At 42.2% G+C, this 17,365-nt stretch overlaps 1 protein-coding gene across 2 annotated transcripts in view; it reads right to left on the minus strand.

Moving 5' to 3' along the window:
* Positions 1-17,039, minus strand: part of LOC110490105 (adenylate cyclase type 3) — a 31,830-nt gene extending 14,791 nt beyond the window's left edge. The window contains exons 1-8 of one of the 2 annotated variants that reach the window (XM_021563279.3): positions 16,029-17,039; positions 14,223-15,717; positions 12,787-12,936; positions 2,050-2,192; positions 1,826-1,937; positions 1,457-1,584; positions 848-1,006; positions 323-488 (exon numbers count right to left, since the gene is read on the minus strand). In XM_021563279.3, coding sequence (XP_021418954.1) covers positions 323-488; positions 848-1,006; positions 1,457-1,584; positions 1,826-1,937; positions 2,050-2,192; positions 12,787-12,936; positions 14,223-14,897 — 1,533 coding nt within the window. In that variant the 5' untranslated portion in view covers positions 14,898-15,717; positions 16,029-17,039. The remainder of the gene's footprint in view (positions 1-322; positions 489-847; positions 1,007-1,456; positions 1,585-1,825; positions 1,938-2,049; positions 2,193-12,786; positions 12,937-14,222; positions 15,718-16,028) is intronic. The other variant, XM_090200115.1, reaches the window with a different exon arrangement.
* Positions 17,040-17,365: the final 326 nt, after the last annotated feature.

Raw genomic sequence — 17,365 nt, forward strand, 5'->3', positions numbered from 1 at the left:
GGTGTGTTACAGTGACTGTGGTGTGTTGACAGGAGGAATCTGGAGAGAAGAAAATATTGACATTTTTGTAACGCTTTCTTTTACAGCCTGTTGTAAGCTGTTACTTACCTGGTATTTTCATGGTATTAACTAGGAAGCTACGCTGGTAAATACCTCAAAGAATTCAACTAAATTGGTGACTGGTACCAAAGTTACAGACAAAAGTTATTTCTTAGTAACTACTACCTGGTTGTAAAATAAAGTTTTACAGAGGTTTTATCTCAGTGAGACGAACCTGTAAGAATAAAGGTTGAATAAAACTAGGTGCTGAGGCAATACTCACCACCCCGTTGATGCCGTTCTTTCCCAGGGGGCCCTTGGGCACCACCACCAGGTAGGAGTCGATGCCCCTCTCCTTCAGGTACTCACAGCGGTCCCCCCCGTTCCCCGGCTCCATATCAAACTCCCCGTGCAGACACTCCATGGTGGCTTGGGAGATGTGCACACGCCTGCCACAAAGGTCAGGGGTTATAGGTTATAGGTCAGAGAGCCTGGCATATCAATGGCAGGGCGGGTGGAGGCTGACCCTATGCCCTCCCTATTGAAAACTGAATAATTCCTGCTGTCACCCTCTTATTTGATATACAGTACATCAACATTTCCTTACAGACTTCATAACTTATTGCTAGCAATAATTAATTTTGTATTGGTATGTAGGGTTTGTATTGGGCACAAACACATTTGACAAATATGAGTGCATGAGGCAGGTAAATCTTGCCTGTGCGTCATCTAAGGTTGTTGTAAAGATCTATAAATAGAGTTAGGGAAAATGTAATAACTTAGAAGGGTTTAACCAGTTCCTTCTTACCCCGGTATTCCCCCCGCCTCCATCTTATTGGCCACGGTGACGTCAGTGGACCAGACGTCATACTGCCACCGCTTCTGTCCCAGGACGCCCCCCAGGACAGTGCCAGTGTGTACCCCCACACGCATGTCCACATCTGTCCCGGTCTTCTCACGAACATACCTACAGGACAACCCAGTCACCGTGGCACAGAACCAAGAAGAACCACCCTAGCCAGTCTTTCCCCTACCATTTGTTTTGCCTCCAGCACATCACATTATTCCTACTCTATGTGCAAATCTCAAATGACACCCTATTCACCACCACAAGTACAGAAGGACCTCTGAGATGTGAACACGTCTGAAAAGGAAGTCAATTGGAATACTGAAAGGTTTTGACTTAAAAGCACATCAAACCTTTTAAGAAAATATGAATTGTGTTTTATTTTCTCAGCATTTATCCAGATACTATAGATGTCAGACCTTTTTTCAGCACATGAAAGTAATATGTCCTACAGTAGTATACTCCCTTTGACCCTAAGTGGGTGAATATGATGTCCTTTGACACATGCAGCCTATACCACAAACCACTTTAAAGTTTCTACAGTCCACATTTCCATTGGGTGCTACTCACGAAATGGCCTCCACCATGGCCAGGCCCATCATGATGGAGCAGGCAGCGTGGTCCTCTCTGTAGTCTGGCAGGCCACAGATGCAGTAGTAACAGTCTCCCAGGATCTTGATTCTCAATTGGTGGTATTTCTACACAGAAACACACACACAGAAACACACACACACACAGTGAGGTAGTGGAGAGGCTGGAACATTCAAATAAGTGATTTCATCTGTATGTGAAATTATGTGATTATTCATTTAAATTAACTTTCATCTATAAATAAATCTGTTTAAAAGATTAGTATACATGCCAACCAATATACATTTTTAGTCAGTAAGTAATATATTTATGTCTGTGTGTGTGTGTGTGTGTGTGTGAGTGACTCACGGCAGCCAGCTTGTCAAAGCGGGCAAACAGTTCATTGAGGAGCTTGACCAGCTCATGGGCACTGCATGATGATGACAGCTGAGTGAATCCCACAATGTCTGCAAACAAAATACTGCAGGAGAAAGGGGATTTACATGCAGTCATCACGTCATCCTGCCTCTGTGTTATATAACATAGTATACTCTATAAGTTATGTTCTCCTAGCCATAGGTCTATAGTCTTACCTGACGTTTTCGTGGCGATACATGTACATGGTGTTGAACTGCTGCATCTCCTTCTGTCCAGTCTGACTGGCTTCTTTCTTCTTCATGTCCTGTAACATCTCGTCTGCTATATGCTTGGGCAGGATGGACAGCAAGAGACGCTCCTGTGGATGACAGGGAGAGTGGTGAGGTTTCAGTCGATATGACGAGACTCTAAAGAGCCTCAGTAGACGCATGCACAGCTTACAATAAAGGCACTTCATTGTGTGTGATTGGCAGCAGAATCAATCAATGACTCAATCAGAATCAGAAAATATTCAGTGACCTGATCAAACCACTTTCTATAACAAAGGAAACCGTCAGTTGGAAACTGTCCAAAGGAAACTGTCCGTTGCCATCCCAAATGCCTCCACTTCCATTTATATCTACTTCTATCACCCTTCAACCAATAGATGTGCTCAAACAGTACATACAGTGCATTTGGAAAGTATTCAGACCCCTTGACTTTTTCAACATTTTGTTAAATTACAGCCTTATTCTAAAATAGATTTAAAAAATAACTGTTTCCCCTCATCAATTTACACACAATACCCCATAATGACAGAGCTAAAACAGTTTTTTACGTTTATTTTTGTACATTTTTGCAAATAAAAACCAGAAATACCTTATTTACATAAGTACTCAGACCCATTGTTATGAGACTCGAAATTGAGATCAGGTGCATCCTGTTACCAATGATCATCCTTAAAGATGTTTCTACAACTTGATTGGAGTGCACCTGTGGTAAATTCAATTGATTAGACATGATTTGGAAAGGCACAAACCTGTCTATATAAGGTCCCACAGCTGACAGTGCATGTCAGAGCAAAAATCAAGCCATGAGGTCAAAGGAATTGTCCGTAGAGCTCCGAGACAGGATTGTCTCGAAACACAGATCTGTGGAAGGGTACCAAAACATTGCTGCAGCATTGAAGGTCCCCAAGAACACAGTGACCTCCATCATTATTAAATGGAAGAAGTTTGAAACCACCAAGACTTCCTTGAGCTGGCCCCTCATACAAACTGAACAATCAGGGGAGAAGGGCCTTGGTCAGGGAGGTAACCAAGAACCAGACTGTCACTCTGACAGAGCTCTAATGCTCCTATGTGGAGATGGGAAAACCTTCCAGAAGGACAACCATTTCTGCAGCACTCCACCAATCAGGCCTTTATGGGAGGGTGGCCAGACAGAAGCCACTCCTCAGTAAAAAGGCACATGACAGCCCACTTGGAGTTTGACGAAAGGCACCTAAAGGACTCTCAGACCATGAGAAACAAGATTATCTGGTCTGATGAAACCAAGTTTGAACTCTTTGGCCTGAATGCCAATCGTCGCATCTGGAGGAAACCTGGCACTCTCCCTACGGTGAAGCAAGGTGGTGGAAGCATCATGCAGTGGGGAAATTTAAAAGCGGCAGGGACTAGGAGACTAGTCAGGATCAAGGGAAAGATGAACGGAGCAAAGCGCAGAGAGATTCTTGATGAAACCCTGCTTGAGAGCACTCAGAACCTCAGACTGGGGTGAAGGTTCACCTTCCAACAGGACAACGACCCCACCTTCACAATAAATCCATGATCTATTTTAGAAAATGTAGTAAATTTCAGAAGAACAGAAGAGCATACTCTGATTTTTCCTTATGTTAGGTCCTGATCTGGCTATGCCAAATGGCTGTGGGCTACACTAGTTCATTCAGCAGACAAGATTTGCTTTGAATTCCATGGCATTATTTTATAGTATAAAGAATACAATTGAACAAAGCTGAATAAAATAGAAAGGATATTTTCTCCAAACGATTTGAGGGAGCGCGGACGCGGCTCTTCTGTGATGAGTGGTTAACAAAGAAATAGGTACTCCTATATGCTTAATTTTGAGTTAATATTGTAACTTTAGTTGTTCTACAAACGTTGGGCTATATGTTTTGATTGTTAATAAACTCAGCAAAAAAAAGAAATGTTCCTTTTTCAGGACCTGGTCTTTCAAAGATATTTGGATTTTTACAAATTAACTTCACAGATCTTCATTGTAAAGTGTTTAAAAAATGTTTCCGGTGCTTGTTCAATGAACCTTAAACAATTAATGAACATGCACCTGTGGAAGGGTTGTTAAGACACTAACAGCTTAGGCAATTAAGGTCACAGTTATAAAAACTTAGGCCTTTCTACTAATTCTGAAAAACACCAAAAGAAAGATGCCCAGGGTCCCTTTTCATCTGCGTGAACATGCCTTAGGCATGCTGCAAGGAGGCATGAGGACTGCAGATGTGGCCGGGGCAATGAATTGCAATGTCCGTACTGTGAGATGCCTAAGACAACGCTACAGGGAGACAGGATGGACAGCTGATCATCCTCGCAGTGGCAGACCACGTGTAACAACACCTGCACAGGTTTGGTACATCCGAACATCACATCTGTGGGACAGGTACAGGATGGCAACAACAACTGCCCGAGTTACACCAGGAACGTACAATCCCTCCATCAGTGCTTAGACTGTCCACATTCGGCTGAGAGAGGCTGGACTGAGGGCTTGTAGGCCTGTTGTAAGGCAGGTCCTCACCAGACATCACCGGCAACTACGTCGCCTATGGGCACAAACCCATCGTTGCTGGACCAGACAGGACGGGCAAGAAGTGCTCTTCACTGATGAGTCGCTGTTTTGTCTCACCAGGGGTGATATTCGGATTCACGTTTATCGTCGAAGGAATGAGCGTTACACCGAGGCCTGTACTCTGGAGTGGGATCGATTTGAAGGTGGAGGATCCGTCATGGTCTGGGGCGGTGTGTCACAACATCATTGGACTGAGCTTGTTGTCATTGCAGGCATCCTCAATGTTGAGCGTTACAGGGAAGACATCCTACTCCCTCATGTGGTACCCTTCCTGCAGGCTCATCCTGAGATGACCCTCCAGCATGACAATGCCACCAGCCATACTGCTTGTTCTGTGTGTGATTTCCTGCAAGACAGGAATGTCAGTGTTTTGCCATGGCCAGCGAAGAAACCAGATCTCAATCCCATTGAGCACGTCTGGAACCTGTTGGATGGGAGGGTGAGGGCTAGGGCCATTCCCCCAGAAATGTCCGGAAACTTGCAGGTGCCTTGGTGGAAGAGTGGGGTAACATCTCACAGCAATAACTGGCTAATCTGGTGCAGTCCATGAGGAGGAGATGCACTGCAGGACTTAATGTAGCTAGTGGCCACACCAGATACTTACTGTTACTTTTGATTTTGACCCCCTCTTTGTTCAGGGACACATTATATTTATGTTAGTCACATGACTGTGGAACTTGTTCAGTTTATGTCTCAGTTGTTGAATCTTGTTATGTTCATATAAATATTTAAACATGTTAAGTTTTCTGAAAGTAAACACAGTTGACAGTGAGAGGACGTTTCTATTTTTGCAGAGTTTACATTGTAATGCTGCATGATGTGACTCTAATGATGATTTGAAAAAGGTTGCTTGAAAGACATGAGCTCTGCTCTGCTTTGTTTATTGTGCAGGCTGTACACACTACATCAGTCACTCATTCACAATTTGATAAGCAATTGATAATGCCTAGAATTTCACAGCAGCATCCCCTTTGCATGCTCCATCAAGTGATCGGGACTTTCTCACAGGCTACAAGTGAAGACAGACACATTGCGGACACAACTGCTTGCGTCCTTACCCAATTCCTAGGTGCATATTGAAGATATTGGAAGAACTGTTCAAATTTACTTTTTGTCAGCCAACAAGATAAGTAGGCATAACAAACAGCAAAAGCACTAGCCTATGTCAATCTACTATTCCCCATAGTGCAAAAGTCTACCTATTCTATTCTGTGCGAGTAATAAATATTCCAAACATAGTCTGGGACAGTTGTGGGATGCGATAGATCCCAAAAGAATACAACAAAAAAAACGTTTTGACGCAATGTGGCTGACGCAACAGATCAGAATGCTTAGCTTAAAATGTTGATAAACTATTAGGGTATTTCTTCACATTATAAGTGCACACATTGCTATACATTGCAATGCACACACAGGCTATAAGTGCAAATGTTCTATTAGCGGAAAACACCATTATCAAAAGCGAACGCAAATGCAATTATGCCTGTAATGCTTTTCTTATAAAGCTGCATTTTTATGGTGAATATTATCTTCCCCAAACTTGAAACTCACAAGCTGCTTACGTATGCCAGTTAGGCTCTACACCCCTTGTAAAGCGGATTAATGTGCTTCATTTTAAGAAGTTATTTGGCTACTTTACCTGTGATACAAACATTATTAAAACATATAGGCCCATGGGCTAGGCTACATGAGGTGTACGACAATGATTTTAAAAAGTAGCAAAAAAAGACTGTTTCTTATGCTGGGCATCATTCAGAATTGATAATATATCATTCACAAGTGATAAGCTAATATTGTATTTACATGTAATAAATAATATATGTGTGAAATTTGTTTTGATTTAGAATGGACCATTATCATGCACCTGTTTCAAAACAAGGGCAGCAGTAAAAATTACATGTCACCTAATGCACTTAAATCGCGAATGGAGGACGCTTTTCCCTGTGGTTTGTTTTCATGCCAGCCAGGTAGGCTATGCTCCTGTTGTAAATATAAGCAATGTGTGCAATATTAGGAAAGTTGAGAAATAAATAGTAGGCCTAGTCTATAGAAAGCTGATGGGAGCCTCCTCTTTTTAGTAGAGGCCATCACTCTGTTTTCTTGCACAATTGCATAGCCTATTGAAACATTGCGCAACATGAGCTCATGGGCTCACATGAAGTGTTTGATTAGATTTTCAAATACTTCTGCATTGATGTCAGAGTGATTAGTAGGACAATACAGTGCTGAGTACTAGGCAGTTAGCACGTTTTGTAGGCTACTAATGACCAGCAGCAGCATCTGAGCTTGGAGAAGCCTAATTACCGTGACTAAATGGCCATGTGGAATTTGACTGCCTTCATGACCGCAGGTGTGGCGGTAGTACAGTCACCGAAATAGCCCTAGGAGAGACCTGAAAATAGCCGTGCAGCAACACTCCCCATCCAACCTGACAGAGCTTGAGAGGATCTGCAGAGAAGAATGGGAGAAATTCCCTACATATAGGTGAGCCAAGCTTGTAGCTTCATACCTGAGAAGACTCGAGGCTGTAATCGCTGCCAAAGGTGCTTCAACAAAGTACTGAGTAAAGGGTCTGAATACTTGTGTAAATACTAATCATTGGTTCTACTCTGATTTAGCCACTGTCTCCTGTATTCCTGACCCAGAGTTGGCTCTAGAAAATGTATCCTCCACATGTAATTCCTCTGGCATATAAACAAGCCCCTTTTAAACAATTCAGAGTCAAAGACAGAAAACCAAGGGTTAGATCTTCAGAGCTATCTGAGCTAGAGGTCGATCGATTATGATTTTTCAATGCCGATATCGATTATTGGAGGACCCCCCCCAAAAAAAGCCGATACCGATTAATCGGCCGATTTTATATTTTTATTTGTAATAATGACAATTAGAACAATACTGAATGAACACTTATTTTAACTTAATATAATACATTAATAAAATCAATTTAGCCTCAAATAAATAATGAAACATGTTCAATTTAGTTTTAAATAATGCAAAAACAAAGTGTTGGAGAAGAAAGTAAAAGTGCAGTATGTGCCATGTAAGAAAGCTAACATTTAAGTTCCTTGCTCAGAACATGAGAACATATGAAAGTTGGTGGTTCCTTTTAACATGAGACTTCAATATTCCCAGGTAAGAAGTTTTAGGTTGTAGTTATTATAGGAATTATAGGACTATTTCTCTCTATACCATTTGTATTTCATATACCTTTGACTATTGGATGTTCTTATAGGCACTTTAGTATTGCCAGTGTAACAGTATAGCTTCCATCCCTCTCCTCGCCGCTATCTGGGCTCGAACCAGGAACACATCGACAACAGCCACCCTCGAAACAGCGTTACCCATGCAGAGCAAGGGGAACAACTACTCCAAGTCTCAGAGCGAGTGACGTTTGAAACGCTATTAGCGCGCACCCCGCTAACTAGCTAGCCATTTCACATCGGTTACACAAGCCTCATCTCGGGAGTTGATAGGTTTGAAGTCATAAAGAGCGCAATGCTTGAAGCACATCGAAGAGATGCTGGCAAAACGCACTAAAGTGCTGTTTGAATGAATGCTTACGAGCCTGCTGGTGCCTACCATCGCTCAGTCAGACTGCTCTATCAAATCATAGACTTAATTATAACATAATAACACACAGAAATACGAGCCTTAGGTCATTAATATAGTAGAATCCGGAAGCTATCATTTCAAAAACAAAATGTTTATTCTTTTAGTGAAATACGGAACCGTTCCCTATTTTATCTAACGGATGGCATCGCTAAGTCTAAATATTGCTGTTACATTGCACAACCTTCAATGTTATGTCATAATTACATACAATTCTAGCAAATTAGTTTGCAATGAGCCAGGCGGCCCTAACTGGTCTATATACCCTGACTCTGCGTGCAATGAACGCAAGAGAAGTGACACAATTTCATCTGGTTAATATTGCCTGCTAACCTTTCTTTTAGCTAAATATGCCGGTTTAAAAATGTATACTTCTGTGTATTGATTTTAAGAAAGGCATTGATGTTTATGGTTAGGTACACATTGGAGCAACGACAGTCCTTTTTTGAGAATGCGCACCGCATCAATTATATGCAACAAAGGACACGCTAGATAAACTAGTAATATCATCCACCATGTGCAGTTATAACTACTGATTATGATTGATTGATTGATTGTTTTTTATAAGATAAGTTTAATACTCGCTAGCAACTTTCCTTGGCTTCTTACTGCGTAACAGGCAGGCTCCTCGTGCGGCAGGTGGTTAGAGCGTTGGACTAGTTAACCGTAAGGTTGCAAGATTGAATCCCTGAGCTGACAAGGTAAAAATCTGTCATTCTGCCCCAACCCACCGTTCCTAGGCCGTCGTTGAAAATAAGAATGTATTCTTAACTGACTTGCCTTGTTAAATAAAGTTGTAAAAAATATCGGCAAATATCGGCAAAATCGGCATCCAAAAATACAGATTTCCAATTATTATGAAAACTTGAAATCGGCCCTAATTAATGGGCCATTCCGATTAATCGGTCGACCTCTAATCTAAGCTCATTCAGATGCGAAATCAGACCTGGGCCAACGCAAGGAAAAAGGACTGGAAATGTTTCAGACAATTGCGAAACAGATGTACTGTCTTGATTAAGAAAGCTAAATCAAACTTTTTTAACCTTTTAAACTCTATATCCGACTGCTGGTGATCCTTCAAAATTTTGAAAAACAGTAAATGCACTGAAGCGTACAAATTCCTCTTCTTCCCTGCCTAAGAAAGTTCTGTCTGACTCTGGCATCATAACTGAGAAGAATCGGATGAGCGATGCTTTTAATCATGATTTTATCCAAGCAGGCTTTTTATTTGCCAGAAATTGTGGTTAAATTTACCCCGGTAAGTTAATCAACTGCTCTTCCTCTGCCAGCCTCGATGGTTAACCCATCAACTTCTAGTAAATCTTTGTTTTCATTTCAACAATTTACTATATGTGATGTGCTAAATGCCTTGTTTAAGACTGGTAAAAAAAAATCCACTGGGGCTGATATTCTTGTTCGATCCTTGCTGCAGCTCTCTGCCCCACTGATTACTGAATCAATAACCCATATTTTTTACCTGACGATTATATCTGGTACTATCCCCAAGGTTTGGAAGGCGGCCCATGTACTCCCCCTTCACAAACGTGCAGACCCTTGTGATCTAAATCATTAAATCACCCTATTTCTAAACTTTCTTGCCTGGCTAAAATATTAGAATCTTTGATTAATTCTCAGATAAGATCTTTCTTATTTTTAAAATGTATTCTAAATGTACATCAGTCGGGTTTTAGACCAGCTCATAGCACTATCTCTGCTGGATCCCTAGTTATAAATGATGTAGTTAACTGTATGGATAAAAGGCTTTAGATACTTTTGATCACTCATGGCTAATTCAGAGTCTTTCCTCAATTGACCAAGACCAGATTGCATGTAACTGGTTTTAAAATGTATTGACAGATAAAACTCAATGTGTATATCTACTGATGGTGTTAAATAAGGTTTCCTGGATATTACGAAAGGTGTCCTACAGGGGTCGATTCTGGCCCTGTGCTTTTTAACATTAACAATATCGACATGTTTTTAAAAAAAAAGAAGTAGAAACTGCACTTGTATGCCGATGATACTGTTGTGTATGCTATTGCTCCCACGGTTGAGCAGACTCTAGCTGAACTACAGTCTTCCTTCATTGTATTACAGAAAAACTTTATTGACCATGGAATTAGTATTGCATGCAGGTAAAACTGTTCTCTAGAGCACATAAAAATAACTCTGATGATTGAAGCATGTCATTTGGATAGTGTCCATATTGATTGTGTCCCTGCTTACAAATATCTGGTTAGATTTAAAGCTGTCTTTTAAAAAGCATATTGATGAGTTATGAAGCTGATAATAAAAATGGTCTTCTATTGTTGTGATTTTTATGAATAATGACTAAATGATGTATACATTTAACATAAGAAAGGAATGTATGTGTGTGTCAAAAGAGACCGAAGAGAAACATTAACCTATGTTTGAACCGACCCGGCTGTAACTCTGGGGAAGATAAGATAGGACGGGGAGAGCCCCTCCAGAGCTCTCGTATCTGGGGGAGACTGGAACTGTCAGCTGAGTGGTAATAAACTGTGGTGAAACTCATGAGAAAATCCCTATGTTGGTGTGTATGTATGTGTGTAGGGTAAGAGAAAGTTATTAAAGGAATGTCTTTGTATATGTACAGGAGCGCTCTGGTAAATAAACCTTACTGACTGTTGTAAACTGGCCTCTGTATATTTCATTTCAATAAGAACCTTACAAATTCTTAGTAATAGACAGAGTATTTTAAGTGAAGTTCAGTTTATGAACATTGAGAACAAAATTATCATAACATCTATAGAAATAAGTCCAGCCTCTCTAGTAGAAAGTAGATTATTCAGTCGACGTTCCTATCGGTCCTAGACTATGGCGACATCATCTATATGAAGTCAGCTGCCACTTCATTAAAGCTGTTAGATGCAGTTTAACATAGTGCACTGCGCTTTAATACGGGCTAAAATGTTTGTACTCGTAGTCACTGCATTCTTTTGATTTATTAGTATCCCCATTAGCGACAGCTTGTCTTACTGGGGTCCGACAGACAATTGGTTGGCCCTCTGATGTCACGTAGGTTGATATATTGCTATGTTTTTATTTAGAAAGCCCTTTTACAAAACGTCCCACTGTACCTAACTTCTTTACTAAACTTTAGACATACGAGTTACCACATTCTGTCTCAGGGCTTGCTAACTCTGGAAAATCCTTTGGTTGCTACTGAGTTAGGTAAATCAGCTTTTAGTTTCATTGCACCTTATTTATGGAATAATCTTCAAAATGTTCTTACATTTGATATCTGGGTGCCTCTAGGGACATTCAGTAAGCTGATTGAGAACCTTATTTACTATTTTTTAACCTGACAAAGGCTTATTACTGATGAATGTGTTTGTATTTTACAACCGTGTTTCTTTCTGCTTGCATTTTGATGTGTGAATTTTCTGTTATTTCTGTAATGCAGGGCTTATCTGTAAAAGAGACCTTGGTCTCAGTATGACTCCCTGATTAAAAATAAACATCCAACGGACAAACATGATATATAATCACATATTACACAGTACATAGAGATATAGACCTATAGCTTTTCTCCCTGTTAAAAGCACTGTCCCTATACACAAATCTGATTGGCCTAAAACTATCACTCATCGCCACGTAAGTCCATCTGAACAGATTCCACCCTTGATGACAGAAGACCAGAAACATAAACATTGGAAAACACAAACGCATCAGGCAAACAAAAAGCCTTGAGTTCACACACACGTGGAGGGAGGAAAACAAATAATGTGGCGGGGTTTTTCTACGTTCTTATCAAAACCTGATGGAGAGAGACAAAAAAAATGGGCAAGCGAGTCAGCAGAGTGATTACTGCGGACATCGTCTCAGGAGGCCGGTCGCCATAGTAACCTGCAGCGACCGGATGCTCCTTGATTGGCTGGCGGCCCTTGTATCCCGGCAGCCCATGCTTCTCCATTAGTATTCTGGGAGAGTCTCTCTCTCTCTCTCTCTCCCTCACTTCCATAATCACCCCTTTCCTCTCAGCCCTCTCCCTCTTTCTGAGCTCTATATAGCAGTGACCGTCTGTTCCATAAATAGTAGCAATCAAGAATGCCCAATGGCCACAGCTGTGAGACGGGGAGGGAGGGGAAATGACTGCTGACACAGTGCTAACTCAAACAGACAAAATATGCACAAGCACACACACACACACACACGTAATTAGCTTAGTGTACGTGTACTGTAACCGTAGATCAAATGGAGCTATAGATACTAAGAATTTGGTTTAAATTCCCTTTGGCTTCAACATAAATAAAACAGGCCTGAATCAGAATCACATACATTCAAACCAGGGCACTACTCTGGCACTGCCACATGATCCTTATTGCCCCCCACTCTCTAACCTACCACTCAAACCTACCAACCTCTGTCACTTTTCTCTCTCTGCACATGTTGTCTCCTGCCCTATATTGTATATGCCCCTCTGTCCTCCTGCCATATGTTTTTGCCAACACTTCCTCCCTGTCTCAGTCTGTCAGTCTCACCTGTTGCTGGCTCTGTTCCTCCAGATTGAGTTTGACCTCCAGGGACTGCCGTGCTTCCAGGAAGGCCTTGCGGTGTTTCCGGTCTGCCATGTAGTAGGACATGACGCCCACAGTGATGGCACACACATAGATCACTATGTTGGCCAGCAGCTGGAGAACGCCAGAGTCATTAGACACACACATTTACACACGACATGCACACACCACCTGCACTATAACAAACACACAAACAGGCACGCACAGTAGCCTTTCACTGTTAGTCTACACCTGTCGTTTACGAAGCATGTGACAAATACAAATTTGATTTGACATACGGACACAATCTGAACACTGTGGGGAGGAGCCTTGTGTAGACTTATCATGATCTAGGCTAGTGGTATCTTACTGAATTGCTGCAGCCATGAATGTGGCAGACAGGCAAAAAGAAACCAGCACTCTAAATAAACCATTACCAAACTCTTATAGGTTGCAATGAGGTGGCTACTGATGTGTTCAATTTCAAAGGTTTGGATACTGCACTGTTTTGATTGAATAATATTTTGATTCGCTCATCTTGAAGCTCTGATAGGGTGGTTGGCATTTTATTGGGCTGCCTGCCTCTCATTGGATTAATGTGACATTATGATAAAGACATGAGCATACTGAGAACCAAAAACTGTGGACCATTTGAGAACAGTATTGATGTCAAACAAGAGAATGACCTTTAAAATAACAAATATAGAAAAATGACAAAACCACAGAGGCTTTTTTTTTGCCATTGATAATTCTACCTAAGACTCTTTTAGTTGGTAGGAGACACTGAGACCCCAGCCTCTGCTCTGTCACCGAAACATTTGATAGCGTCAGCCTATTTGCAGACTCATCAGTAACACCTACTCATTGTAGATGCTGTAAGACAATTACAGGGCATAATGTGACATAAATAGTACATAGACTTGAGGCTAATCTTCTGCATGATGAAATTATTTCAACACACCATTTGTTGTGATCAGGAAAGCTTGCATGACTTACCTGCACTGTCATTTTAACATTATTAAATCTGCTGTATATACCCTAGTAATCGCTCATAATTCCTTGAGTTGCAAGTATGGCATGTTGCACTGTTCCTAGTTATTTTATGAGCTACTTCACAAGATATGTTCACATCTCTCTACCTGCCACCCTACTATATACCGTGCCTCCCCCCCACACACACACATCTGCCTGTCTCCAACTCTTATGTGTCCACCCACCCCAGGTGTTTCCTGAACCACTCTCACCCGTCTCCCTCTCCACCTGCAACTTCCTTCCCCTCCTGCATGTGTCCTCAGCCCCCATTCTTACCCGTCTCCCACTCTACCTGCAACTTCAATCCCCATCACAACTCACCCACTCCCACTCCCGCTGCAATTCATCCTCCACCCAAGGTGTGTCCTCAGCCCCATCCCCACTCTCACCTGTCTCCCGAGGGCAGCCCCCTGGATATCCTCCTGCTGCTGCTGAGCAATGGTGACCCCCAGCACTAGGGTGTGGACCCCGCACGACACGGATGTGATCAGCACAATGGGCGTGAGCCGCAAGGGCAGTGTCAGGAAGAAGGAGAAGCTAAAGAATGCCTGCCAGCCCACTGTGTCACTGGCCTGGTGGAAGCGGGCATAGTTCAGGCCCAGGTAGCAGAAGATCTGGGCCGCTATGAGCACCCACAGGGCGTAGGGCACCACACGTCTCGAGATGCGGTCGGGTAGCAGGCCGTAGCGGCACAACACATAGAGTAGGATGTCTGATGCCAGGCCCAGTGATGCCACCACCACAGAGGCCAGCTTTTCGCCTGTGTAGACCACAGCACACATGACAATGATGTAGCTGTCAAACAGGGCAGCAAACACAACCAGAACCAGTAGGGTTTCGTGTCGCTGCCGCCGGAAATAGGTCTGATAGAGGTTCTCCAGAGACTCGGGTGCAAAGGTGAGACGCATGAAGCGCGGGAGGCAGAGGCAGCACCCTTGGCTGCGAACCGTTACCTCGTGCGAGCGCCCCACGGCATGGCCTGGGTCCGATGGTAGGGTCACAGAGCAGTCCGCGGAATACTCTGCTGAGTACTCCGGCTCTGAAAAGGCCCGGTTGCGAGGCATCGTGAATAATGACTACGTTTTGTATTCTTCCTGTGACCTCGTCGTAAAAAAGTGGAAATCTGTTTGTAGTTCTGCAGGTGTAAAACTCCTCAAGGTACTGTTGTAAGGTTCAAACGTAGGCCTACATCGTGCTCTCTCATCGGGTTTCCTTTTATTCTCCTGTGTGTAAACTGAACCCTTTGCCCTGAGGTGTCACGAATGTCCTTTAAATCCCACGTAGTGTCTTGATTATCAGGATCTGCACTTTGGAATAGCTTTGCTCACATATTCGTTAGTTACACGCCTCTGACAGTGTCAGTTGATTCACCAATCCAATGTTCTCTAAATGTAGGCCTAAGGCAAAAGGAGCCCATGGAAAATTCACTAAGAATAAAGTATAAAGATAATATAGCTTTGTTTCTTTTCAAATACAAAACTTTGTTTACATTGCCACCCTTCTCTCCATATTCATTGCATCAAGGTCATCACCAATGTTCACATGGGGTTTCCATGGTGAAAACTCATGGAATGCTGTTTGATCATGAATTGTGGCCCCTCCACCTGAGATAACGCCTGACTAGCAATCCACGTTGGGAAAAACAGGGATTTTTAAGAAAATTACTGGAAAATATGGACAGCCTTTGCAAGTTTTGCAAAAGAGGCCTAGATTCGTTTCTTCTTTGCAGTTGACAGACTGATCCCGAGAGCAATGTCTTTCGTTCCCTTCCAATATTTAGCTTGAGAAAACTGCGCCTCTGTCCTCAGTTGATAGTAACCCCGGAGCACTATGCGGGACTTCTGATTTTACAGTGCACACAGGAAATCGGCTACATGTTGCGCTCTATGAAAAAGACAAAAACGTTAGAACTTGTAAAATGGATGTCCAAAATGACACCATCGAGACTATCCATTTAAAATACTTAAGTATGTTTTGCCGTGTTATTAAGCAACACGGTTTCCCAGCCTACAGTATAAGGACATCATATTTACATATTTCTTGCCCTCATTACACATTTTGATGAGTTTGTTGCCTGTGATTTCAGGGTTAAATCGCGTGGCTACATTTCTATTTCGAAAAGGTGCTAGAGGACTGCTATTGTCATACCCACTTAAATGATCGAATGACTGAAAATAATAAGCGTCATTATTTACCCATTCAGTATCCATTTAACATGTGGTGATGGCCAAAGATGAACGTGATCTTTCAATGTAGGTTTTCATTCTCCAGTGACTCGACGTTTGGCATCTCCTGTCTATCTATCCCTTTTAAAATGCCGCATGTGAACAGAGATTGTGTACCAGATGCTGTAAAAACCATCCGCATATTGTTGCATCCGCTTACAGAGCCATGAAAAAGCCACTTTCGATCTCCTATAGGTGGTGCTCGCTCTTTTAAGGATTAGATGTCACTTGTAATCAAAACAGTGCGTTTGGGGTGTTTGTTATAAGAATAACATGAACATGTCCCTCTCGACGAGTAATAGACTACAATGGACTCTCGCCTTCTGCAGAAAACACGGAACAGCTCTGCTTTTTCGCCCTCGATCTTCACTTTCACCCATGATAAGCCCGTCCCAGTCTTTAGATCACCCCCTTGCCTCCCATGTACAAAGTCAGAAATTAGGACAGACAATTCCAAATAGGATAACTAAATGTAAATAGCATATGGTTATTCATTATGACTGGATGAACTAACATGACACTTGATTTCATATTATGGATTAATTGAAATTAAAGTTCGCATAATGTTTTCCCGCCTCCTAGCCATACCAGCACAATATCTGAGTGCACTAATTGACTCTGACCATTATCACACCAAATGATCAACTTCTACAGTTAAATAAAGGTTTAAAAAAAGAAGAAAAAAATGTTCGAAGTTTGGGCCTACCCCTGGATCCAACAAACACCGTAAAAGAAATATGCATGTCACTTGAACCAGTCTTTGGGAGGGAACAATTGATAGCGTACTTATCCACAACTGTTCCCGCATCGGCTTGAACAATCCAAACAAGAGCAGCAGTCCATTACACAACATCAGTTTATTTTGCGAACGCCCACCCTAGTTTAAGTCAAAGGTCACTTACACAGTTTAGAAAATCATATAGCGGGTGCAGCGAAATGCTTGTTACTAGCGCCTAACAATGCAGTAAAATGCCAAACAGTGTGTGTGTGTGGAGCAGGAACTGAGTCTAGTCTATGTGCTCCAGGGCTGTTCATGCACCATATGGCGTCGTTGTTCATTATTATTTTTTGACTATGAGATGCGTTCAGGTTGTTGTGTCTGGTCATTTGTTTGTGTCCCAGAAACACTACTGGCTGTGCCGAACCTGCCGAGACAGGCTTCTTTCGTTGACACTGCCATTAGACCTGTATTGATTATTCCACTGAAACCCTGTATTGAACCTGTGGTCAATACCCAGACCATTGACCTTTTTTTACTGGAAACAAACTCATCAACAACTCCCTTCCTCTCAGGCCCAAATTGAACA

This window comes from Oncorhynchus mykiss, chromosome 2, assembly GCF_057628025.1.
Source record: "Oncorhynchus mykiss isolate SJ-2025 chromosome 2, ASM5762802v1, whole genome shotgun sequence".
Classification (NCBI taxonomy): Eukaryota; Metazoa; Chordata; class Actinopteri; order Salmoniformes; family Salmonidae; genus Oncorhynchus; species Oncorhynchus mykiss.